The following is a 27,325-nucleotide window of genomic DNA, read 5'->3' as shown; positions in this document are numbered from 1 at the left end:
TTACAGTCTTAACCTTGGCTACTTCCATTTTATTTTATGAAGCTGATGAGGTTAATATTTAGATTAATCACAAAAAACCTTGGAGGTGTGATGCAAAGGTGTATTTGCATCGCACTCCTAAAAATTTTGAAATTTGGTTGTTTATTTAAAATATTTTTTTTATGTTTTTAGATTATATTAATATACTAATCTTAAAAATATATTTTTTTTTATTTTAATATATTTTTAAAAAATATATTTTGAACTGTCGTTGTTCGACAAAAGCTCTATGCTTATGATCTGTGCTTATTCTATTGGATTTTTAGTTTTGTTAATACTTCCTCTTTATATTTCTTTCTATCATTGCAGACATCTTACAAGTTTTAATGTTCTTGAAGAAAAAGGCAATAAGATCATTGTTAACTTATTTATTCTCATACATGAAGCATTCTTGATTGAAAGCACTGAAAATAACTTTCTTATATTTTTGTTCATTCCAAAAAAATATTATATTTGATCAATATAGGTTAAACAAAGATTTCGTCTTTGGATCAGTTATTCAGCAAATATAATAATAATATAATTGAAACGTTGCAGTCTTCGATGATCAATTTGTGAAAAATTGTTCAATAAAAGCAAAATTCAAAAAGAGGATCAAAGTGATGGTTAATTTAAATTCACATGAAAAAGATTCTATTTAGTCCATCTATTTTCCTTTTTCTTCCTTTGTAGTTTCTCTAGTTTTTATAATTTTAATTTTGATCTAAAAATTTAATAATTTTATATTTTAGTTTTTAGATTTGAGAGAACATAAAGAAAGTTATTGGAAAATAATAAAAAAAAAAAGAAAGAGGTCGGTTGGTTAAAAGAAAAAAATTAATCTTGGTCTTAATAAATTTCATTCGACGAAAATAGTTTAATGAATATAGTGTTTCTCTTTAAAAATACGAGGAAAAAATTAATTTGTTCATATTTTAGTTTTTAGACTTAAGAAAATATAAAGAAAGTTGCTTGAAAATGATGAGAAAGAAAAAAAGAGGTTGGTTGGTTAAAAAAAAAGAAATTTGATCTTGGTGTTGATGAATTTCATTCAACAAAAGTAGTTTAATGAATGTGATGTTTCTCTTTAAAAATATCGAGAAATTGATGTTTATTTGTTTTTCTAGATTGATTTTTAATTTCTAGAGTAATTTTGGGATGGGTAAATAATTTTTCAAGGTTTATATAATGTTTTGAATGTATTTTCAATTAAAACCAGTTGAGTGTAGAGTTTTTTGAGCTCTAAAAACTTGGAACCTAATTTTTTTTATCACTAGAAAAAAGATCAATTACCCACTTCAGAAAAAAAAGGAGTGGAGCCATCCGCCAGGGAGGAGAAGTATATATAAAAAAAGTGGTCTAAGTTGGCAAAGCCACGCGTTGGGCCACCCACACGTGCTCTTGATTTATTTTTTGTTTTTTTATTGATTTTTTTAAAAAAATTATTATTTAATATTGATTTTTTTTAATTTTTTTTTATATTGGTTGATTTTAAATTGAGTTTCTCAATTTATTTTTTATAAATTTATTATCCTAGCACTTGGTTGATTCTTCATTTTATGGGTGTTATTTTTTATAATTAAATAAAAAGTAACGGGGATACAGCCAGAGAAAGAGCCACTGAGCGGTTTGTTGTAAATTAAAAAACAAACAAAATTCTTCGTATATATAAAAACTTGGAGGAGAAAATCAGAATTTGAAGTTTAATTTCACACGGATAGATTTCTGTCCTCTATACTTCCTTCCTTACTCAAAGACAAACGTAATTTAGTTAAAGCAAGCTACTGAAAGATCTTGTCGCCACTTCTTTGAGATAATCTTATTATTGATCTTGTGAATTTAATTAGTTAAATGCTTTTTAATTTATAGCTTACTTTTGCAGGGTTTTTTTTACCTTTTCAGTCTCTTCTTGTCTTCCTGAGGTATCAAGTTATGAATCATGCTAGGTTTTACGAGGAATAACCTTAGTCTATGATGGGTTTCTATGAATTGATATGGCACTTAAAAAATGGGACCGATTTTCCTCATAAGGATTTTTCTTGATATAATGGTTTTCAACTTTGTAAGCTGTTCCTGAACCCGGTGGAATCTGCAATTCCAAGTGCCTTCATTATTTATACAGCTCAATAATTATCGAGGATATAAAACACCCTTGTAAAAAAAAAATCAAAATTCAATTTAAAAAAATTAAAAATACTTGAGTTAACTTTATCAATATGCTTTTAAAATAGACAAACATAAAAGAAAGAAAATAATAAATCTCGAGGGCAAATAATTTAATGCAGAATAATAAAACTAAAAAAAAAAATTATAAAATATTGAAATAAAAAAATTTAAATCAACTCGTCATTCACAACATAAGTTGGGATAAAAAAAAATTTTCAAAAGAATGACCTAACAATAAGGTTAAGTTAAAATACTTATGATCTTTTTTATATATTTGAGAGATCATGACATTTTGATAGGTGATACACTTAATTTTTAAATATAAATTAATTAATTATTAAATTGATAATAAATTAAATTGTTAGATTTATTTGATTATATTTATTTATAATTATAATTTATATTTGAATCAACATATTAGAAATTTAATGAGTCACACACATTAAAAATTATTAGTCAGAAATTAAACTAAAATAATTAATTAAGTGTAACTTGATTGAAAACAAATTTAGAAATTAAGCACTATAATGTAATTAATTCAATGATTATAATTATAGTCTTAGAATAATCAAGTAAGGACTTGATTGCTTTAAAATTTTAAAATTATCTTTAAATAATATATGGATATTATTTAAGAAAAAAATAGATATTTAATATTTTATAGAGGTTTTAGAATTTTCTATAAATATAAAATTATACCTTTTATTTTTAAGAGGTTGTCTATTAGACTAAAAATACTTATTAATAGCTTACTCCTTTCCATGCATATCTTTACAAATGCTTTTGGATTGTTGACGCTAAAGATAAATGCAGAAATTTAAGATAAATATTTTAGAAAATTAAAAAAAAAATGCATAATAATAAAAATATTTAGAATAGTGTTATTTTCACTTCATAACTTGTTATTTCCACTCTATTTATTTAAAAAAAAAACAGAAACTATAACTCATGGCACATTTACTGTAGCTCTAGAATTATTGGCTTGGTAAAATAATGATTTTTACATTCTCAGCTAAAATTTGTAGCCTTGGTGGTGGGGATAACAAGGTATTATTGGTTTTTTACTGTGAAATTACTAAAATATCTCTAAATGTGAAAAACACTAAATCAAAGTTGAGGGGTTGTTTAGACTTTTCACTTTTGCTAGTATAATAAAATGACTTAATTGCCCATTAATTTCAATTTTTTAAAGCTTATGCCTGTGGGCTCTCTAGTCTTTTCACTATGTTTTTTGTTTCTTTTTCTTTTTTTGTATTTTTCCAGTTCGACTAAGGGAAATTTGGTATTTTCACAGAGATAAAATATTATTCAATATTAAAAAGTGGTTAACGTGTGATGTTCATGCAGTTGTGTGTGGTTGTGTTTGTGCTTTTCGGGCAATGCATGCAACGTTATGTAGTGGTCAAACCTTTTTTTTATGTTTGGTACCGACAACCTTTTTTGCTTTTATTTTATCTTTCATCCTTGATTTTCATGCTTGCCTTTACAAAGTTTCAAAGTAGTCATTCAATTTGTTTTTCCATTCATATTTGGTCATTGTTCTTTTTAATACTTTGTGTTATTCTAAATAACCCTTGAAATTAGAATTTTCTTTTAATTTCATTATCCTTTGATTTTTTTTTTATTTGTCAGATGTGGTCTCTATTATTTTGATTGTTATTTTTTTTTTCTAATCATTTTCTTTATTGAATTTATTTTTAATTGCATCCTTCAACATTTTATCTACTTTTATTTGTATTTCCTATTTGATTTTTATTTTTTTTTTTGCTATTTTTTTTTTTTTAGATCATTTTTTTAAAACTTTTTTTTTTATTTAATCCATTGATATTTTGTTGATGGAGAATTTAGTTTTATGATTTTTTCATGATTTCCTTTTCTTAAGATAATTTTAGCCTTGGAACTTAAGCTATAATTTTAAAAAGTTAACTCAGGTTGATATAAGTCTTTTATATATATATATATATTCTTACAATTCATTTTTTCAATTCCAACCTTCTATGGGGTATCCTAATTTCATATGCTAGGTTGCAGGTTATGCAGCATAACTCGAGCCGACTTAGGCCAAGTTTTTTTTTGTTTGATTTATTTGTTGTTGTCTAAGGCTAAGTTTGTTTTTATTTAGGATAGTTTTTAAAGTTGAGTTTTTTTAATGATTTTATCCTCATTCTATTAGATTCAATCTTTATTTTTTTATTACTATTTTTTTTTTTGTTAAATCTTTTTAATTGATATTTTTTTCAATTTTATTCTTAAATATTAGGTGATTGAGAATTGAGTTTTTTGATTGAACATGAGTCTAGGATTTCACGGGTTACAATTTGATCATTCTTGAGTTTTTTTTTTATTCTATTTTATCATCATTCTTTTAATTGCTATTTTTTTTGTTACTTTGATAAATTCTTACATTGATTTTTTTTTCTATTTCATCTTTTAATATTAAACTGATTAGGAATGAAGATTTTTCATTGAGCTTAGGTCTAGAATTTTACTGGTTACAAGTTTTTAAGATTAACCTAAATTTTAAAGGTTTTCCCAAGTTTACTTGGCTTCTTTTTTTCTTCTTTTTTTTCCTTTTATAAGTTCATGTTTTTTTTTAAAAAAAAATTTATCATTCATCATTTATTCAATTAAAAAATAGGCTCCATTATTTTATTTATTTGATTTCTATAAAACATTCTCTAGTTTTCAAAATAACTTGGTTATATTTTCAATTTTATCATTCATCATTTATTCAATTAAAGATTAGGTTATATCTAATCTTTTTATTTGTCATTCTTTGTTGAATTTATCTTGGTAGATTTTTCAAATTAATTTTTTTTTCTAATTTCATCCTTCACATTTGATTGATTAAGAATTAATTTTTTTTTTTTCAGTTTCATCCTTCAAGATTGAAATTTTTTGATATTGAGTTTCATGATTTTTTTCAATTTATTTTTTTGTTTATTTATCCTGGTTCCATCACTCAGACCACAAGTATGGCCGAGTCTGTTTAGGTTTTTTTAGGATCACCTTATTTTATTTAATGTTTTTTTTTTACATTCTTTACTTCGGTATTTAGTATATTTAGAATTAAACTTTATCATATTTTTTTTAATTACGTTCTACTGGGTTGTTTCATTTGTATTGTCTAGGTTGCAAAGTTTGGTCAGGTTACTTGGTTTGCGGGTTGTTTTCTGGGTTTATTTTTTTTTTAATTTCATTCTTCTATGTTGGATTTATTTCGAGGTGGACTTTGGCTTTTTATTTTTTTTAACTTTTTATTGGTTTATCCTGATCTCATGACCTAATTTACATGTTAGGTGTACTCACTTAGGTTTGCTAACATCTATTTTTCTTTTCTTTTCTTTTCTTTTCTTTTTCTATTTTCTTTTATTTTTTTCATATTTTATTGGCTAAGATTATTTTTTTTTTTAAAATTTGTCCATTTACTTTATTGTCAAATTAAATTATACCATTTTTTGTCTAGTCAATTCTATATCCCGAGTCACATTTTTTTACTTCTTTGAAATACACTTACATCACATGAGCATTTTTTTTTTTAATATATAAAAAGATATTCTAGTTTATGGCATGCTGCGGCCCACAAATCTAGTTATAAAGACTAAAAAAAGATTTTATTGAGTATTTATCTTAATTATTCTTTAATTTTTGGAAAAATTAACTTAATCTTTTCTTATATTTTAAATTTAATCATTAACTCCCAACAAATCAAATTGCTCTCGATCTATCCTCATATTTTATCTCTTTCTCCAATACATTTTTATAGCATATTTTCATATAGACCGACAAAATTATCTTATTTATTAAAAATAAAGAAATTTGAAAAAGAAACCAATGGTCATATAGTGATAAAATTCTTTCTTTTCTCAATGTACTTTTTAAATAAATTTTATTGGTTTGAGTCTTTTATATGAAGATATTCTTTATGAATTAAAAACAGAATATTTAACAAAACAATACCAACGAACATTCAGAGACGAATTGGAAGCAATTACACGTGGAGATACATTGGCACCATGTGCAAATATAAGGATAAGTAAAACTAATTCCCTTTAGTTTTAACTTTTAAAATAATTCATTTTAAATAGTATTTGATTATTTTCTTACAAGAAAAAAGATATATACAGTTAGACATATATATATATATATATATATATATATTTGGTTATAAAAAGATATTTTTTTAGCCAATTCTTCATCCCTTAAAAAATAAGGGATATAAAGTATACAGAAAATATAAATTTTATATGGTATTTAAAAAGTAATTAGTGGTATCTTATTAATTACTTATTAGAATTTACAGTGAAGAAAAAGATGGATACAAGAAGTAAAGATAAATACTAAGTAGAGATGATCTTATTATTTTTCACGGGCCCATTAATTTTATTTTCTATCTCTTCTTTGAGTCTATCTTTTTCTTTAAAGTGGACTCCAAGTAGTAATCATTAGAATGCCATTAGTTATTCTTGTGCATTATAAATGCTTAATGAAGACATAGATAAAACCAAGTTATTATTTTTCTTTACAAATGCCCCTTTAAAAATTTCATAATTTCAATATATTTCTTTTTACTAATTTTAAAATATGTTTAATACACACACTAATATTTTAATTTTTACATAATTTTTTTTAAAAATATAATTGTATTAAAGTTTGGTTATTTTATTTTATCAAATTAATATGCAAAAATCAATTGCTCAAAATAAACAGTAAATTATTTTACACAATGTAATTATTTGTAATAAATAAAAATAAAATTTTTAGAATAAATTTATTTTTTATAAATTAAATAAATTAGTTAATGAAAGAGTGATTTTTATTAAAAAGTGTAAGATAGATTTATTTGTACCGTGATTTATTTAATATTATAAAAGAAAATGAATATCATTATTGGGAAATTAGTATTGTAATTAAAACATATATAATATAAAGAATAGAAATCGATCATGTTCTGAAAGAAATTGAATTTAATGATAGAGAGACAAGGATTGAATAATAGAAAAAAATTGCATTTATGATGAAATTATTATCTTATAGTTCAAACTATGCTAGATTTTAACTTTGTATTGGTGCAAATCCTTTATTTAATAAATATTGGTTTAAATATTTTTATATAAATTATTTAATAAATGAGTAAATTATAATTTAATTATATTATCTTCTTAGCTATGAATTTTTTTTTTATAATGATTACTATTTTTTTTTTAACATGATTTTGACGAGAGAAGAAATTATTAATTTAGGTTAAATAAAAAAAATAATGCTCATCATAAACTAAAATAAAAAAAAAAATCTATATTAAGGGCACTATTTATTTTTTTCCAAAATACATAGACATTCACTCCGTGTTATAAACTACTACCTAATATAAGTCAACTTTTTTTCCCTATTCCGTCTCATTCTTGTTCTCGCATTTGTCTCTATATTTACTATCCAAAAATAATAATTAAGCGCTACCTTTATGTTTTTTTTTTTTCTAAAAAAAACTAATAGTAAGAAAAAAATAAAAAAATATTTATATCTTCATGATTTTATTTTATCTTCAATTGATTAAAATTTTATATTTTAAAATACATATTTTTCATCAATAAAATATTTTGGAGGATCTAACATATCAAATAAACATTCATATATAGTAGTGAAGTCATAACATCACAAATTACCATACTTTTTAGTTTCTATACATGCATTTAGTAGTGAAGTCATAACATTACAAAACAATATTAGTAATAATTTATGATTTATAGTATATGGTCTTTGATTTTGACAAAAATTAGGATCATGATTCTTTGAATAAGCTATTTATAAAATTAATTTGCAATAAATACCAACTCAATGTAAAGTTTGCAAGAAAGAAAATTACGTGACTTTTATTTTTGGAAAACAAAGTAATAAATATTTTGGAATAATCTACTCATTTTAAATTTTTTTATATCTTTTTTAATAAAGTAAATAAGATCCATTTAAAATTATTTACTTTTAAGATTTCAAGAAACACATTAAATAAGGCTCTTTTAATTTAATGTGTTATTAGTCTATAACAATTAAAAAATTTCATATTAATTGTTATTAATCTATAACAATTAATGAGTGGGAATAAACTTATATCCTAGCAAATAAAATTCATATTAAGTATTTCTTGATAAAATGTAAAAGCAGAAAAATCAAGAAAACTATACAAAATATGGTTATAATAATATGCCTCTCCTCTTTAATGTGGGTCGCACACGACTAGTTTAGAATGTATTTGAAAGTATGATAAATTTTATTTTTTAAAGTATTTTTTATTTAAAATATATTAAAAAATAATATTTTTTTATTTTTTAAAATTTATTTTTGATATCAGTATATCAAAACAATATGAAAATATATAAAAAATTAAATTTAAACAAAACAAAAATTTTTAAATTTTTATAAAACATGATTTGCATTGTATTCCTAAATAATGTTTTTTAAAATATAAGCATAATTCTTAACCAACAACTAACTTTATTTTTTTATATTTATGGATGGATGACTCCAACTCAGATTCTTTTTTTTTTTTTTTAATCTTCTCTTAGTTAAAATGTGCTTATTTTTATTTGTAAATTTAATGGCTTATAAATAGATTCAGAAAAAAAAAAATCAGTTTAAAAATGTTGTTTTAATGGATAAACAAGATAGCTAAAAGCTCTTAATTCATTTTGATATTAGTTTGATTTAATTAAAGATTGTTTTTGACATTTCAAAAACATTAATCATCCAAACACTTTGAGAAACATAACCCCATCAAGCTTGTTAATTCTAAATAGCCAACATCTTTATATTCTCTAGTCACTGTTATCTGTGTGTGTCAGGTATGCGTTCTTTGATTCCCTCTATTTATTCTACTCCCTCTCCCTGTTTGGAATTTAGCTATTGGAGGACCTCTCCTCAATTCAACCAATCACTAGTTTATTGTGTATTCCCCTACGGTTTTCTTGAATTGTATTTCTGGCTTTTCTTCTTGATGATTGTTTTTTCTGGGTCTCGAGGTGCTTACCATGTGTTTGATAAAATGCCTCACTGAGAATTGGACAAAATCAAGATTTCTAAACTCTTGGGTTTTTGATATTTGTTAGTTACTTTCAAGTTGGAAGATATTTACCTATTATGGGAAACGAACAAGACGAGGAGTTGAAGAAGGCCCAGGTAGTGGATGCTCGAGCAAGGAATATTAGCCACAATGTTAGGTGCACTGAATGCGGGAGTCAGTCCATTGAAGATTCACAGGCAGATATCGCCATTCTCCTAAGGAAGGTATAAATATTATCATGTTATATCTTGTAAATGTTCCTAATAGAATATGATTATCCTAATGCTGCTTTTACATTTTTATTTTCTATTTTCAATGTTTTGCTTCTAATTTCAACTGCGGATTAGGTGTCAAATAACCATCTCAACGTTGGTAATTAAGACTTTGATATCATGTAAGAAACCATTTTAATTCAAACGTTTAAATTGTTAAAGAGATCCCAGGTTATGACTTTTATAATTGTCTAATAGGAGTATATATTGACGGGCCGGTTTGAGTCCAAGCCACATTTTGAAACATTTTAGATGGTTTCTTAAATGATTTTGATTTTTTGCCATGTCTTGTTTTATTTATTTTTTTCATTCTTTTGATCAATCCTCGTAAATCACCATTTCAGATCGCCCACGGGCAATGCTTGTTATTGTCCTTGTTCAACGATTCAAACCCTGTTGTCATGTTCCATGATTCAATGACACTTCATTGGACCTTCAATTAAGCTTTGAGTCTATCATTTCAAAACCGTGTGGAGTGATGTCAACATTTTATCTTCAGAAGCTTGGAAAGTTTTGATTGTTGCCTTTATAACATTTTAACTTACTAAAATAAATCATTGCTAGTGTGCAGTTAAGAGCTTAGGCTTCAAGAGTTTGTTATATAGTGATACAAACCTTTGCTGATAGCTGCATAGGACGATCACTGTTGGCAGAGAAACTGTGGAATCGTAGCTGTATGTAGTAAATTTAGCATGTTTTCAACTACTCCTTTGATGAGAAACTTGTTTCCAAACTAGAATTATCAAACAATGGCAATTTAGTGAATGGTTTTTTGTTTAGACTCATCAGTCACAACTTGAATCATCATTGCTACCTCCTAGCATGATATTTGGTTAATTTTCTGCTTTTTGCAATTTCGTTTACCAGACTAGTAGTTTGGTCAATAGTTTCCTTGATACTGATCCCATCTTAATGCTTCTCTAATTGTCTTGCTGTCTGATACCATTCAAAACTGACATGCTGATAATATTTGTGATGTAGTTGATTCGTGATGAGATTCAGGCTGGGAAAACTGACAAAGATATCTACAAAAAGCTCGAGGATGATTTTGGGGAGACAGTACTTTATGCTCCAAAATTTGATATGCAGACTGCAGCCTTGTGGCTTTCACCGGTCAGTTAAAGAGCTTATAAGTACCATCATTTAGTAACAGAAGCTTTCTTCTTAAGTCCATACTTATAATATGAAGTTTTGGGCAGCTTCTAGTTGCAGGTGTTGCTGGAGGATTTTGGGCGTACAAGAAACACAGGCAAAATACTAATGTTCACATTATGGCTCTGGACCTAGTTAGAGGTGCTCCATTGACCCCTAAGGAGAAGGAAACTATGCTGGATATTCTTACACCTCCTCCCCCAGGAGGATCTACTCCATCCTGGTGGAGAAGTTGGACTGGTCGATAATGAGTGTTTTTCCCCTTGATTGTTTGCATTTGCACTTGGCTCTGCTCTGATGGGTAGTACCCTGGTAAGTATGGAAGGGATGCTGATCAACTTGTTGAAAGGGGGTTGCCCTTGGTAATGAGAAAGAAGTATGATTGTCCCCTGATTTTCTGTTGTAACTCCAGAATTCCAATTCAGAGTCTTCACGTTAGCATGCCTACTGGTGTCTTCTTATTCAATTTCTTCTGTTGGAATATATATATTTTTATCCATATCACACAAAAACTGATGCTTTATTTGTATGCTATGAACACCAAATTCAACACGTTGGAATCAGATTTTCATAGCAGTTAAGGGTTTATTTAAAAATGTGATTGTGATTATTTTTTAAAATATTTTTTAATTTTTAACGGGCTCTAAGTCTGTAAGTCCTCTATTTTTTAAGGTGCTTCCATTGCATTAAGCTCTCTTCAACAAGATAGGTTCCTTGCTCGGGCCAGTGGTAGTCTAAAATGGTTTGAAGCTCCAAGATGAATACCCCTTCGTCAATAAATGGTGATAACTCAACTGGTTTCATATCAGCAATGCCCTTGGTGTCCTGATATCGTTTAAGTAGTGACACATGAAATACCGGGTGAGTGTGTGCCCCTTTCGATAACTGTAACAGATCGGATCTTCTCTAGAATCTGGTAGGGTCCATAAAATCAATTAGCTAGTTTTTGATGGACTCGTTTGAAGACTGTTTGTTGGCGGTATGGGTGCAGCTTCAAAAATACCCATTCACCAGTGTTGAGCGATATAGTTCTTCATTGTACATTGGAATAGAGGGTGGTAGCCGTCCATACAGTGTTTGGAAAGGGGTCATCCCTGTTGAAATGTGATATGTTGTATCATACCGATACCCAACCCAAGGTCAGTAGCAACACCATTTTTGTGGCCACTGATGAACTAAACACTGAACTTATTAAATATATAAAATAATGAAATTTAATAATAAATAAAATTTAAGTTAATTTGAGTTAGCATAACAAACTTGTAACTTGAAAAATAAATAACGAGTAAATCTAGATTAATTCACGCACCTGCAATTCAAATTATGATATCAAGATAATTTAGTACAAAAAAATGTACAATATCACAAAGCTGAAATAAAATATTAATTTTTTTTTGAAGAATTGGTTTGAAATCAATTTTTTTAAAAAGGACTAATTTGTAGTTAATTATGGATAAAGTAAGAAAATTACAGGGTAATGGATGGTTACACTGAGAATAATAGTTGGCGGATGGAGATTAATTTTAATCATGAGGAGCATACATGGATGGATGGGCATGATACTTATTTAAAACCCATTTTTGTTAAAGAAGTAAAACGTATAGCCAGCAAACCTTTTTAGCAAGGTTGTCAAAAATATATTTTTAATATGGCTAAGAAAATACAAAATAACTTTAGATTGTAAAATTAGATTGTGAAATCTTGAAATTATAAAATTATAAAGAATTTTTTTTCCATACATATTATAAGCACCTTAAAATACATGGTTCAAATAAAAATTCATACATAGTTCAAGGATCTTAAAATGTATGGTTCAAATAAAAATTCATATATAATTTAAGAGACTTTTCATTAACTAATCATTAACAAACTTAAAAAAAAAAAACAATCTGTTAATGTGTCATATAAACTAAAATTAGCTTCATTGCCTTCATTTGCGTTATTATTCCTCAGACATTCATCAATATCATTATCATCGAGAGGATTATTTATGTCACTACTAGTACCAACACCAATATTATAAACATTAGTACTACTACTAGTACTAACACCAATATTGTCAATGTTATTTAACTTAAAACTCGAATTCTCTAAATTGTCATCAATTTTAATCTTCAAATCATCTTCAATACCATGACTCTCCTTTGATAAAATTTTTTTACAATACTTACACTGAACTTTTCTAGAATTTTTATTAATAACTATACCATGTTACCATCCTACATCAAGCCTATTACCAGAAGAATATTTTCTAGATGCCATAAGTTCAACAATTCAAGAATCAACTCAAATCAGCCCTGTAATCAATCCAAACATTATATAATTCTAATTAAATTTGTGTTAAAAAAGAAGTACCATAATATATGTATTATGCATAACAATTCATATAATCCAGAAGCATGCATAAAGAACTCATAAAACTAAAGAAGAGATCATAATTCATATAATGTGTCTACTGATTTTGTTGTTCTAAGCTATCGTTTTGATCTTCTTTAAATTATTGCTCCAGTTCTATTTTATGAATCCAAGTTATTACTCCTTAAAAATAACAAAACTCACTATAATACTCTCATTCAGCAACTTAACTGTTTGATACAAAGTTTCCTCAATCTAAGTTATTAATGCTTTGCAACTTTGCTTGTTGAAAATGAAAAATTTCTTCTATCTGCAAAACATTCTTAGAGAACTACTTGTGTAGAATATATAATTTTCATGGATGCAGACAACATATCAAAATCAAGCAACACATATATTGGAAAACAAAGGTGATAATTCATTTTCTATATGATATTTGATTAGTTGCTAATGCTCCAAATTTATTCTACAATTGTTGTACATCAACCTCCATTAGGAAGAATATATGTTGAATTAACATTCCTTTTGGGTTTCAAAATTGGCTTAATCCATGCATGACAGTCTCCTCAAGAGCTAATATAATATAGTCTATCATCTAAGCCCTATTTATTTGCTGGAAAGTAGTTTCTTTTTGAAAAGTGAATTTCAGAAAAATGAATTATTTTATGATATTTGGTAATGTAATAGAAAATAAGTTGGAAAACACTTTCCAGTGATTGGTTATGTTATGAAAAATGAGCTGTAAAATAACTTATTAATGTTTTATTTTTCTCAAGTTTATTAAAATAATGAGAAACAATCTTACAAATTAAAAAGTTCAATGAGAATGAAATTGAAAAAAAAATATAATTTTATAAATTATCTCAATAAAATAAATAATAATCAAAATAATAGAGATCAAATCTAAAAAATTTCATAAATTATTTCAAATAAAATAAATAAAAATCAAAAGAATAAGGATCAAATTTGATAAAAAAATTCAATAAAAAAAATGATAAAGGAAAAGAAAATAATAATTATAAAAATAAGGACCAAAGTTAATATAAAAATTAAATTTTAAAGAGATGAAATTGAAAAATAAATATTCTATATAATATATATATATATATCAATCAAAAGTTTGAGGACCCAATTTAATATAATCAATAAATAATATGACATTTCTAAATTTTTCACAACTTTTAAAAAGTGTTTTCCGCCCAAAGTTTTCAGGAAAACACTTTTCCTAAAAATCAAGCCAAATTTTTTTTTTGATTGGAAAGTGTTTTCCGTTGACCAACTTTTCTAATGGACAAACAAACACAGGAAAATTTGAAAAGTGGTTTCCCAAAACCACTTTCTGGGAAAACATATATAGCCCTAATATATTGAACAATCCCTTGCTTTAGTGAAGGAACCCTGCATACTGAAATAACATCCTAAAATGTAGAATTTTTAGAATGAACTTAACGACACTTTTGCACACAAGCATTTATTGCAGCACCAATCATGTGTAATTAATAATACAAGGTAGGCAAAAAATTACAAGGGTTATTCAAAATCATAGGCAATAAGGACTAGGAAAATCAACATCTGTACAAGAGGATATCACATTTTCACTTTTAGACTCAATAGACATTATAAATAGAACAACTTACGGTGAAGAGGAAGTTGTTTGATAATGGAAAAAAAAGAAGAGCGTTATTGATGAAGCCTGAAGAGGAAGTCGTTGATGAAGACTGAAAATGAGAGCATTATTGATGAAAAGTGAAGAGGATGTCGTTGATGATGAAAAAAAGGAGAGAGCTCTGTTGATGAAGAGTCGAAGATTGAACTCTGAAAAGAAAGGTAGAAAGCTGTTGATGATGGGGAAAAAAAGAAGAGTGTTGCTACTATTAATGAAGAAGAAGCCGTGAGTTGTCAATCTCATGTGGTTGGTTAATAGAGAAAGAGATTAGGCCTTATTGTCTTAGAGTAAATGTTGTATGTGTGTGTGGCTATTAGCTATTGGCTAATGCTGATGTGGACTATGGAGGGTTGGAGCTTGGAGGGAACATATACTGCAGTGTATGGTTTTGTTGAAATTGTAAAATTAGGTCTAAAATCGTGTTTTTATACGATTTCACCTAATTTTATCAATTTTCAAGTTTTTAAAGTGATTTTACACATTAAGCATATACTAATTTGTAAAATCTTACGATTTTATGAGTTAATTTGTGATTTTAATAGCATTGAGTAAAAATAAGGAATATTCAATATCTATCCTGATAAGAAATCTAAAATTACAAAAATTAAATAAATGTAATTAGAAAAATAAGTTAAAATTCCAAATACGAACATAAGAAATTGATCGATGTTATATTCGAGGTCATGTATAGAATTGATATTTGAAAAATGGTTGTATTCAAATTGTATTATTTCTAAAATACCTTTTACATTCTATATTATTTATTCTTTCAAGATGTTTACCACACTATATCATTTTCATTTTTAAATCCCCTTTACCAAGACATATTTTTCTTGTAAATTCGTCTGCAGTACACCAGAGGGAAAGATTTGTTGCCTCGGAGACTTTAGGGTGGGACAAAAAAGAAATAAAAGGAATTGGGAAGGTTAAAGAAGAAGGTTCAGGAGATGCTAAGATTTATTGGGAGACACGTGGATGGCTTAAATCATCTCACCCACATGTCGGCGACGCGTGGCAGAAGAATTCTTAGAATTGGCAATAATATGACTTGGTCCTCAGTAAATCGAGGACCTAATTTTTATTCCAGTACAAGGAAGAGGTGTTGCAGGTTTTATAATTTGGTCTTAGTCCATGGGAGGCCCGACCAACCTCAAATTGGTCACCAAATTATTTCTTTATTTCTAATTCAGTACCTACGATCCTTGTTATCTTACACTTTCACTCCAATAAAACCTTACAATTTCATCCTTTATAACCTTAATTCCTACAAGACTGTTACATCGTCACACCAACCACTGCTAGGGAGGGTTACTCATATTTATTTTTGTCCCTATATTATTAACATTTTCTAATATGAGTCTTTTTCTCTTTTCTTATATAACTACGCTTGAAGATCCCTTCCTGTTGCCCTCAGTTATATGTCATTTCAAATAAAGTTGACAGCACATGCCAGCACAGTATTTAGAAAAATTAAATGTCAGAAAAAAAAAAGCTAATATTCAGATTAAGATTATTTTATGTGCATTTTAATTAATTTTATAAATTTTAAAGTTAAAAATTATAACCTTTAGCAGTCCTCAAAACACTCAAATTTATAATTATTAAAAAATAAATTTAAAATCTAACTAATTAAATTATCACTTAGTGTTAATGTACATGGATTTTTTTTTAATTAATATAAATATGGATGAATTTATACATATTTTAATTAATTCTACATATACTAAAATTAAATAATATGTATTAAAGTTTGAATAATTTCTAGAGGCTCTTATTCCACCAGGTGACGACATAATTTTGACCGGTTGCTAGGGGCATAGTTGTAAGACTCGATAGAAGGTAAATCCATCATTTTAATAAAAAAATAGTTTCTGCTGGCTTACATAAATGGCCGCCAAGACAGACTGATTTTCTTTTAATAATCCTCATGGAGGCAACCGATCTATGAAAACAGGCGCCATTTCTTTTAACAGCAAAGAAAGGGAGATGGAAGACAATCCAATGCAGAGCTCCAATAGATGGCTTGAAGATCTCTCAAATGGTTTAGGCCACCAACTGGAGGCAATTACTCTTGAAGGTCTCAAAATAGTGAAGGCACACAAGGGTTTCGTACTCTGTGATTTTGTCGTTTCAAACCGCATATCAGTTAGGCCTTTCAACCACTTAGTAACTTGGAATCTTTCTTGCTTTCTATTTTTCATATGCTAATAAATTGATGTAATGTAACAATTATTATGTTAGGATGCAGATGGGAATTGGCATGTTGGAGCCATGGCAACGTTGATTGATGATGTGGGTGCAGCTGCTATTTACTCCTATGGTGGCCATATCAAAGCATCTGTTGACCTCAACATCTCCTTTTTATCCACGGCTAAAATTCAAGTTCACTTTCGACTCTTTCTTTCAATTATTTTATTTTTTGTGTATTTATTCTTACATGACATGGCCGCATATATTGAATCGTCAAGACTTGACTTTTGAGTTCTACTTGTACTGGAAACTCAGAGAATGAATTGGGAGATGGAGGGGTTATCATTCAAATAATCCAGGCTGACAAGCTGTTATGCCGTTAGGGCTAATACATAATCAAGGTTTACAGAAAGGTTTAATTCAGGGATTCGGGAATTATTGAAGTAGTGCTAGGGAATATGATCTGTTAGACAAAATACCTCTTAGGCAATGAAGACAATAGATTGTAGTTGAAAACTTATCAGTGTAATCTTGCTTTTCCTAATCATAAAACTTTCGCCACAAGTAGCTATGTTTTTAGATGTATCAGTATGATATGCACGCCAATTCAAATGGCAAACGTTTTATAATGTTTTGTGCTCACTAGTTTTTCCCAGAATTCGTTTGTCCTTGGTAGAAAACTTACTTGTTCAGGGCCTTTTCCCTGCAATCCTTCAGTGAATAGTATATCCTGTATCCCAATCCCTTCATTCTTTGTATATGGACTTCACCACAGGAAGGATCTCTGGTGTCATCTTCAAAGGAAATTGTATCGCTGGACAAAAGGGAGCATTCAAAGCTATACTTCTGGAGAAGTAGATTAGAGGGAAAACAATAATGCATTTGCTCCTTTTCTTCTTACTCACTATTCCTAAATGTATGTTGCTACTATTATGGCAGGAAGAAGTTGAAGTAGAGGCAAAGGTTGTGGGGGACAAGGGAAGGATAACATCAGTGCTCGTAGAGGTTAGAAGGAAAAGTAACGGGGAACTTATTGCTCTGGGAAAGCAATGGATGGCCTCACATAATAATTCAAATAAAGCCAGTAAGCTTTGAGTTTATACCATTTACATTCGATATGCCACAGAGTTTAGCTTAGGTGGGGGAGAAACCAGTGTTTGTATCGAGCCTTTTTGCAATAATTGGCATGAATTTCACCAAGTGTATTCATGAAGTTTCAGCTCATTAAAGTTTCCAGTTGCAGTCTTGCATCGGTTTTTATATATATATATGACCAGAAAACTCTCTTTTAATTTGTTTTTGGTTTCGAGTCTTTGCTATATATGAGGCTCATTGTGGAACATTACAAGAAAAATCATAAGCATCTTACACTTCATATATGATGAATGACTTGTCTTGACAATTAGAAATGACATCATGGTCGCTGTAGGTCCTGCTTCTTCTTCCTCCAGACAGCTGCCTATTCAGATTCTTTGCTTTATTTCGACACAAAACTGTCAATTAAGAGTACATTAGCTAGAAGTTCAAGATTCACTACAACGTTAGTTAGACATAACAGATCACGATTCAATCAAAAACCTTACAAGAACAAACTTGAGAGCTCAAGTGGTTTGTCATTCATGCATGGACTGACAACAGAGCCCAAATCTCGATGTTCTCATTCCATACCTATGTACTTTACTATATACAAATCTCTATGCAGCAATTAGAATACCACTATACTTCAAGGCCAGACCTTGAGACATCCGGGACAGTTTTCCGAGTTCATTGGCTGGTGCAGTAGAAGACATGATGGTGTGAATCCCTAGCAAGCTATCTATCTCAAGAGCCAAGACACTTGTATTCAGCTTCAGGATTCAATCAGTGGGAAGCTGCGAGGGTCAAACACGCCCTCTTTACAGATTGGAGATAAACAAAGAAGCTACTGCTTCAAGGCGATCAAGGAGCGATGGAGATGTACTGGAAGGCTGTGGCAATTGAAACCATGGATTTAACGAGTAACAGATAAAGGTTGTCTAAACTTTCTATTTTTTAAAAAACGGGCATCAATAAGTGTTACTACATTGCAATGACTGATCTTTTTTCTCTGGTGATGTGATGTAATCGTTTGTTTTTTTCGAGTTCAATCCATCAAAATGCAATCATTAAGCCCAATGAAAGCACGCGAAGAATTTATCAGCGAGACAGCAGTCACAACAAGCAGTGTGACCTTTAGAGTTTTCTCTGGACAATTCTTTAAGTTTGGGTGTGAAGGTGTTTTCTGCTCTTTAAATAATAATAAAAAAAAAAAAACTCAAAAATTTTGGGAACACGTAGCTAGCCGTGTTCCCAACCAAGCTCTTTATTCATGTGTATATAAATATCTAAGGGCCAAAAAGTGCAGAACAACAATTCAGTATCCATTCTCATACAAAAAACATTCTTCGCAAATTTTGTCTTACTGTTTTCATTATTTTCCTCACAGACACTTCTCTCCTCGATTATTTTACTAATACAAGTATCGGAGGACTTTGTTTTGCGATACAACGAAGAAAGGTTGAAGCCCAGACAAATAATATAAACCCCATCAAGCAGCCTTGAAAAATCCATGTCCATTTTGAAGTTCTTATGACTTCGTTGTAAGCAACGATAACATCTTTTCTAATGCCTGGACCTACACAGTTGAGAGGACCCGCAATAGTGATAATCTTTATAGATATTGTCATTACCTGATTTTCAAGCTCATTTTATTAATAGTTCTATAAAAATTCAATAAAAAAAATATTTTCATTGTTCACAACATTTTTAATCTTTTTAAAAGAATTTAAAATTCAAAAATTTATTTTTAATGCATTCAACTATTATTAACGCCTTCATTTCAAGTTCATTATTTATTTTTATCATCAAGCCAACATTTATATTGTTTTTTTTTTAAATATCAAAATAAAAAAATAAAAATATAAAAAATATACACTAACAAGGGGATCAAAGATGTAAATAAAGAAAAATAAAGGATCAAAGTGATTTTTTAGTTGCCTGGAGGACAAACAATTAGAAGAAAAAACACAAATTTATTTTGCCTATGATTATACCACACACAAAAAAGCAGAAAGATTTAGGGGAGAACATTACGAAAATAATAATAATAATAATAAATAAATAAAATTAGTTAGAGCATTAACCATATATATATAAAAACAATCCTCTTGCATGACTTCCACATTCTCCTGAGAGACCAAGAAAAAGCAGCAAAACCGGGACCCCCCCTCCCATTTTCTCTCCCATATATGACACAAACCTTATGACTTCACTCTCTGTTTGAAAGGAAGAACAAAACCCGTGACCCTCCAGACAAAAGAAAGCCTAAAAATAATTAACCCTTCTATGCACCAGTTGCACTCTCTCAAAAGTAAAGGAAAAAAAAAACAAGAAAAAAAGGAGACAATGTTTCTCTCATCTTCCAAAACGGACCAAAGGGGCAGCACTGTGAGTATCACCACCTCCTCCAAGATAAGCCACCATGGTTAGTGTTGCCACCACCCTCCAGCACACCCATACCAAAACCCCAGGAGTAAACAAACACAAAAGAGTTTCTCTAACCTCCCCAGCAACCCACGACAGTTGTCCTTCACTGACAGCAGCAACAACACCAAAGATGTTAGAAATATTTAGGATTGAAATAAATATGAAATTGGTTTAGAGGCGTGAAAATACTATTTTTATGATATTTATTTATTCCATAAAAAAACAACACCTTTAAAATATAAATAAGTTCTCTAAACCTTTAAAAGAATGAGAAGATAAAACCAATAAAATAATATATATATTTTTATTATATTTCTGTTTTCTGTGTAGTACCATATTTTTATAGACTTGAAACATAAAAATGAAACATTATGATTGTTGACGAAATACTATGACTGTTCATCAAATAATATGATTGTTCATCAAATAGTATGACTATTCATGAAACAATATAATTGTTCATGAAATAGTTATACTTTAAATTAAATTGAATAATTGTTATTCAGTTTTATCTCAACAGTCATAAATATCAAAATTAATTACAAAAATTAATTCAAAGATGAATTAATCTCACTGACATATTATGTTTCAAGTTTTAAGCCCCAAATGCTATCTTTTGATATTATAAATATCCATATAATAGCATTATGAGGCCAAATAGGAGAGTCCTTCCACCATGATTTAATTTACTACACAATAAAAACCCACACTTATAAACATTAGGAGGGAGTGTTTCTTTTCAATGTCGGATATACATCTTCTTCTATTTTTTATTCATTTACAAATTACACCAATAATCCCCCACTAGTTTGTAATGAATGTCTTTTCACTTGATAGAATTATCTTTACAAGAAGGTATTTTGCAATTTAAACCTTCAATTAATGTTAGAACTTAAATCCTACTAAAGTTATTGGTGTCTACAGATTAAACCAAAACTTTTGTTATAGAATAAAAGATATTACACATATAATACTATCCAAACTCTTAAAGAGGTTTGCAACTGTTTAGCACTATTATGGCCATGTGCTAAAATCTTATTTTTATTAATATTTACAAGAGAAAACCCTAACTCTTGTCAAAAGCGGCACCATTTCTATATTTATATTGGTGGAATTATACATCTCTTTATCACATTAAACACGAATTTTAAATTCCATTAATAGCCTACGCTTATCCTCCTTTGTGTAATAAAACACATTGAATACTATCAGAATAAGGTCTAAAATTAATTATAAGTGTTCAACATATACTAAACAATAACTTGTTTTATCTATTAAACTTAGAGATAAGCTTCTTGTTGATGTAAAGTTGGGTTTTTATTACTGGTATCTTTAATAACAGGTTTCAACTCCTTTCTATTAGTTGTTTTTCATACAATGTCTCTAGATAGTTCTTTTGTGAGCGGATCCGCTAAATTATTCACAGATTTCACATAAAAAATGGTGATTACCTCATTTGTAATCAACTTTCGAATATATTCATGTTGAATGCTTATATGTCTTGACTTACCATTGTAAATGTTACTATAAGCTGAAGACATAATTGCTTCACTAACGCAATATATAGCAATAGCTGACATAAGTTGTGGCCATAACTTATTATCAAAGAACATATTTCTTAGTCATTCTGCTTCTTTACTTGCAACAACCATAACAATAAATTCTGATTCAATGGTAGAATGAAAGATGCATATTTGTTTCTTTGATGCCCAAGATATTGCACCTCCTCTAAGTGAGAAAATCCATCCCGATGTGGACTTATAATCACTTGAACTAGTTATCCAACTTGCATCATTATATCCTTCCATCACAGCTGGAAAATCAGAATAAAACAAGCCCAAATCGATTGTTGTTTTTAGATAACCAAAGACTCTTGTAATAGCCTTCTAATGATCTATATTCGACTTACTTGTATATCTTGATAACTTGCATATAGCAAAAGTTATATCTGGTCTTGTACAATGCACATCATACATAAGACTTCCAATGGCATTAACATATTCTAGTTGTGCTATTGCTTTATTACCATAATCATTTAACTTCATACTAGGGTTAAATGGGGTATTAGCCTTTTTTACATTGAGATGCTTAAACTTATCAAGCATTTTCTCAATATATTGTGATTCATTAAATGCATAGCCATCACTATGTGTCTTAACTTTTGATACCTAAAATTGTATCTACTTCACCAAGATCTTTCATTTTAAAGATAAAAGTGAGATAACTTTTGGTTTCAACTATTCCAATCATATTGGTGTTAAATATTAACATGTCATCTATGTAGAGATAAATAATCACACCAAAATCTTTTGCAAATTTAAAATACATACACTTATTAGCACCATTGTGATGAAAACCATTCAATAAAATTACTTTGTCAAACTTTTCATGCCATTGTTTCGGAGCTTGTTTTAAACCATTTAAAAACTTTACCAATATATAGACTTTTTCTTCATTTCCAAAAAGTATAAAACCCTCAGGTTTCTCCATGTACACTTTCTCCTTTAAATCTCTATTTAGGAAAGCCATTTTTACATCCATTTGATGAATATACAATTTATAAATTGATCTTAATGCAAATAAAACTCTAATTGATGTAATTCTTGCCATCAGAGAATAAATGTCAAAATAATCAATACCCTCTTTTAAAGTAAAATATTTGGCAACTAATCTTGCCTTGAAGGTTTGTATAGAACCATTGATATTGTATTTTCTTCTAAACACCCACTTACATTCTATTGGCTTAGAACCTGGAGGTAAATCTATTAGGACCCAAGCCATTTCATCATTTACCACTTCTTTATGAAAAGCAACATTCTTATAAGACATAGCTTGACAAAATGTTTTTGGATCATTTTTTATATTTAGAATCATAGATGTCTTTTTAAATACTATATTTCTATCACCTTCCACTACAAATATAATTAAATCAATAAAAATAAAATCTATATTTGTGTGTTTTTCCTTTCTAACTCTTTGATTTCTTCTAGGTTCACTTGAACATATTACTTCTAATTTTTTATGTTTTTCACTTAACGTTGAGCTAGAGTCATTACTTTTAGATTTGGTTCTTGCATATTTGAATCACTTATGAATTTATTTTTGATACATTCAACATTTATAAATTCAACAATCACATTAGTTTCTAAATCCAAAAGTTTATAAGCCTTTGAATTTTGTGCATAACCAACAAAAACACTCTTAAGATCTTTGGGTCCTAATTTTATTCTACGAGGATCATAAAATTTATAAAAAAAAGGCTACACACCCCTACACTTTAAAATAATTCAAATGTGGTATTCTATTGTTTCATGCTTCATAGAGAGAAGCATTTAATTTTTTAGATAGTACTCTATTATGAATGTAACATGCAATAAGTAGGGCTTCACCCCATAAATTATTTGGTAAATTAGCATTTAAAAGCATGACATTGACCATATCTACTAAAGTCCTATTTTTCTTTTCAACAAGTCCATTATGTTGGTGTATAGGGTGCTGTCATTTGATGGATTATTCTATTTTTCTCACAAAATGTAAAAAATTCTTTATAAAAGTACTCCACCTTTATCACTTCTAAGAATTTTATTTTTCATTTCCTTTTGATTTTCTACCATTTTCTTGAATTCATTGAATTTTTTAAAGGCTTCATCTTTAGTATTTAACAAGTAAAGATACGTAAAATGAGAATAATCACCAATAAAAGTTATGAAATATCTTTTCCCACCCTTTGTTAACATACCATTTATTTCACATATATTAGAATGGACCAACTCAAGTAATTGAGAATTCCTTTCTATTTTAGAAAAAAAGCTTCTTTGTCATATTTGCTTGAATACATACTTCACATTTGTTGTTATTATTATTATGCTGATATGAAATGTAAACATGCTTACACATATATTTTAAATATATATAATTTAGATGTCCTAATCTAGTATACAAAAAAAAAAGAAAAAGAAGTAGATTCAACCATATAAGCAGAAATAACATTAATTTCATTAATAATAAACTTAAACATGCCATCACAAGAATAACCCTTTCCCACAAACATCTCACTCTTAGTTACAATAACCTTATTAGAATTCAAAACAATCTTGAACACTTTCTTGCACAAGAGATTAGTAAATATAAGTTTTTTTCTAATTTCAGGAACATGAAACACATTGACTAAAGACAATTTTTATCCAGAAAAAAAGTTCAACTCAATATTTCATTTTCCCAAAACTTTGGCAGAATTATGGTTACCTATTAAGACCTTTTCAAGTTTCCTCAATTCTTCATAAGTCTTGAATCATGCTTTATTATTGCAAACATGAGTTGATGCACTAAAATCCAACCACCAATCCAAAGTCTTTACAACATTAGTTGCCATATTTAATTCGGTAATCATTTTAATTTGAATGTTTGAAACCACGACAACCAACCTTGACTTCATCTTTTTCAACCATATTCACTTTAAAAGAACCACATTCACTTTGAAAGAACCACATTTCTTATTGAAATTCTTGAATCTGCACTCTTTTATATAATGCCTTTCATTTCTATAATGGAAACAAACCCTATGCTTTTTATTAGCATTTTGTTTCTTCTTGAATTTGTTTACTTTCTTTTGCACTTTTAGATTGTTTTGAGTCATTTTCAAACCAGTTTTAGTAACCAAATTTACTTTAGAATTTGTTGCTTGCAATTCACACATACGAGATTGAACCTCAATTTGCAAGTGTGATTGAAACTGTTCAAAGGTATAATTGTCTATACAATACAACATCTTCTTCATTTATTCATTCCAGGATGGAGGAAATTTTGATAAAATAGCCCCTACTTGAAGTGAATCAAGAACTTTGATATCCAAATCACTAAGTTTTGATATTAGCATTTTAATTTCATGGACTTGATTCATGATTAGCTTATTGTTAGTAATCTTATACTAAAAAAAAATTAAAGCATGAAAACGATCAGAACCTGATTTTTTCTACTTGTAGTGTGTTTTCAAAGCAACCAAATTTCTTTTGACAACCTTAATTTGGAGAAGATGTCATAAAGTTGACTTGTCAGACTATTCAAAATATGCCCTCGACAAAACACTTCATCTTTTTCACGTTTTAGTATTTCAATCTTAATAGTGGCATATTCATCTTTTTATGGTTCAGGTAGTGTAGACAGATTTAGGTCAAGAATGTAGTAAATCTTTAATGAAGTAAGTAGGAACACCATCTTGGCTAACCACCTTGTGTAATTCGTACCATCAAAATGATCTAGTTGAATTTTGACATCGTTAACAACCCTGACGCTGTAATTCATATATGTCTCCATCAAAATTAACACCTTAAAATTGTTAAAAAAAAAATATAGGATGGAAACAAATATGGAGTTGGCTTAAAGGCATGAAAACACTATCTTTAAGGTGTTTATTTATCCCATTAAAAGACAACACCTCCAGGATACAACTAAGACTTCTAAATCTATAAAAGAATGAGAAGATATGACTAAGAAAAGAATATATGTTTTTTTTTTTTTATGTTTATGTTTTCTGTGTAGTAACATGTTTTTATAGACTTGAAACATAACAATAAAACATTATAATTGTTGATGAAAAAGCATGACAATATGATTGTTGATGAAACACTATGACTATTCATCAAATAGAAAGAATGTTTATCAAACAATGACTATTGATGAAATAATATGATTGTTCATTAAATAGTATGAGTATTCATGAAATAGTATAACTTTTGATGAAACAGTATGACTATTTATAAAACAGTATAACTATCCATGAAATAGTTATACTTTAAATTAAATTAAATAGCTGCTATTCAGTTTTATCTCAATAGTTATAAATGTCAAAATTAATTACAAAAATTAATTCAAGGATGAATTAAGTTTCAAGTCTCAAGTCTCAAATGTCATCTTTTGATATTATAAATATCCATATAACAACATTGGAAAGCCAAATAAGAGAGTCCTTCCACCATGATTTAATTTACTACACAATAAAAACCCACACTTATAAACATTAGGAGGGAGCGTTTCTTTCCACTATCGAATAAACATCTTTTCTTTTTTTATTCATTTACAAACTACACCAACAAAAGATGTGCATCCTCTCCTCTATTTCAACCATGAACAATAATAGCAACAATTCTTTCAACCATAAATGAAAGACAACCTCCTTTCTCATTTAGTTGCACTGTGAGTTGCCCACAACCTCCATATCTCCTTCCACTAGCATCCAACAGCCACAAACAACATTAGCAAAGCCAACCCTCATGAGCAATAGTGAACACTATACCAACAACTTCTCCTCTCTTGGCTGAACCACCCACGATAGCTAGATCTTCTCCTCCATTCTAGCCGTGAACAATAACAACAGCAGAGGAACTTCTTCCCAGACCAACAGACTCCACCAGCATCTCCACTAAGGGCCATCATCCTTACAACGCCACTAGCCAAACAACACTCACCTCTCGATCAGGTAACCATCTTTCCTTCTTCTTCCTCCCTCCAACATGTGGTGTTTCTAGTGCTAATTTATTTAATGATAAAAAATGATAAATATTTTAGAGGTTTGGGATATAACTCTTTTTCTTGATTTCTTTTCTTTATATATATAATTTATCTTTCAAAAACACTGCTAATTTATTAAAAATAATAAAAAGAAAAAAAAATATCACTATTAATCTCTCTTTCTCTCAAAGTTTATCTTGATCAAACAACTTCCATTTACATGACTAATTCTTAGGGGTGAATAAGAAATTTGATTTAAAATAAAAAGTTGTGTCTGTTAAAATAAAAAAATAGTTTATTTTAAAATAAAATAATGTTAAATCAATTGTCATAATTGTGCATAAACATAGACAATTCCAAAACGTATTCTATTTTTAGAATAACTTGATTTGTTTTGAGAATCTGCTCTTTTATTTTTCTTTCTATCAAATATTTTTGTTC

At 28.5% G+C, this 27,325-nt stretch overlaps 2 protein-coding genes across 3 annotated transcripts; both read left to right on the top strand.

Annotated features, from left to right (window-relative positions):
• Positions 1-8,822: 8,822 nt before the first annotated feature.
• On the top strand, positions 8,823-11,299 carry LOC118037972 (cytochrome c-type biogenesis CcmH-like mitochondrial protein). The gene is made up of 4 exons (XM_035044169.2): positions 8,823-9,020; positions 9,285-9,462; positions 10,492-10,623; positions 10,710-11,299. The coding sequence occupies exons 2-4, from the start codon at positions 9,316-9,318 to the stop codon at positions 10,908-10,910; spliced, it is 480 nt and encodes a 159-aa protein (XP_034900060.1). The 5' UTR covers positions 8,823-9,020; positions 9,285-9,315; the 3' UTR covers positions 10,911-11,299.
• A 5,253-nt stretch (positions 11,300-16,552) lies between these two features.
• Positions 16,553-18,993, top strand: LOC118037971 (uncharacterized). 2 transcript variants are annotated; one of them, XM_035044168.2, is made up of 3 exons: positions 16,553-16,799; positions 16,932-17,065; positions 17,813-18,993. In XM_035044168.2, exons 1-3 carry the CDS (start codon positions 16,628-16,630, stop codon positions 17,966-17,968), a joined length of 462 nt encoding a protein of 153 aa, XP_034900059.1. In that variant the 5' UTR covers positions 16,553-16,627; the 3' UTR covers positions 17,969-18,993. The 2 variants fall into 2 exon arrangements, with proteins under 2 accessions (XP_034900059.1, XP_034900058.1); XM_035044167.2 differs by having other exon boundaries at positions 16,555-16,828; positions 16,925-17,065.
• The last annotated feature ends 8,332 nt before the right edge of the window (positions 18,994-27,325 follow it).

This window comes from Populus alba, chromosome 3, assembly GCF_005239225.2.
Source record: "Populus alba chromosome 3, ASM523922v2, whole genome shotgun sequence".
NCBI classification, from domain to species: Eukaryota; Viridiplantae; Streptophyta; class Magnoliopsida; order Malpighiales; family Salicaceae; genus Populus; species Populus alba.
This window is presented reverse-complemented; position numbering and strand designations above follow the sequence as displayed.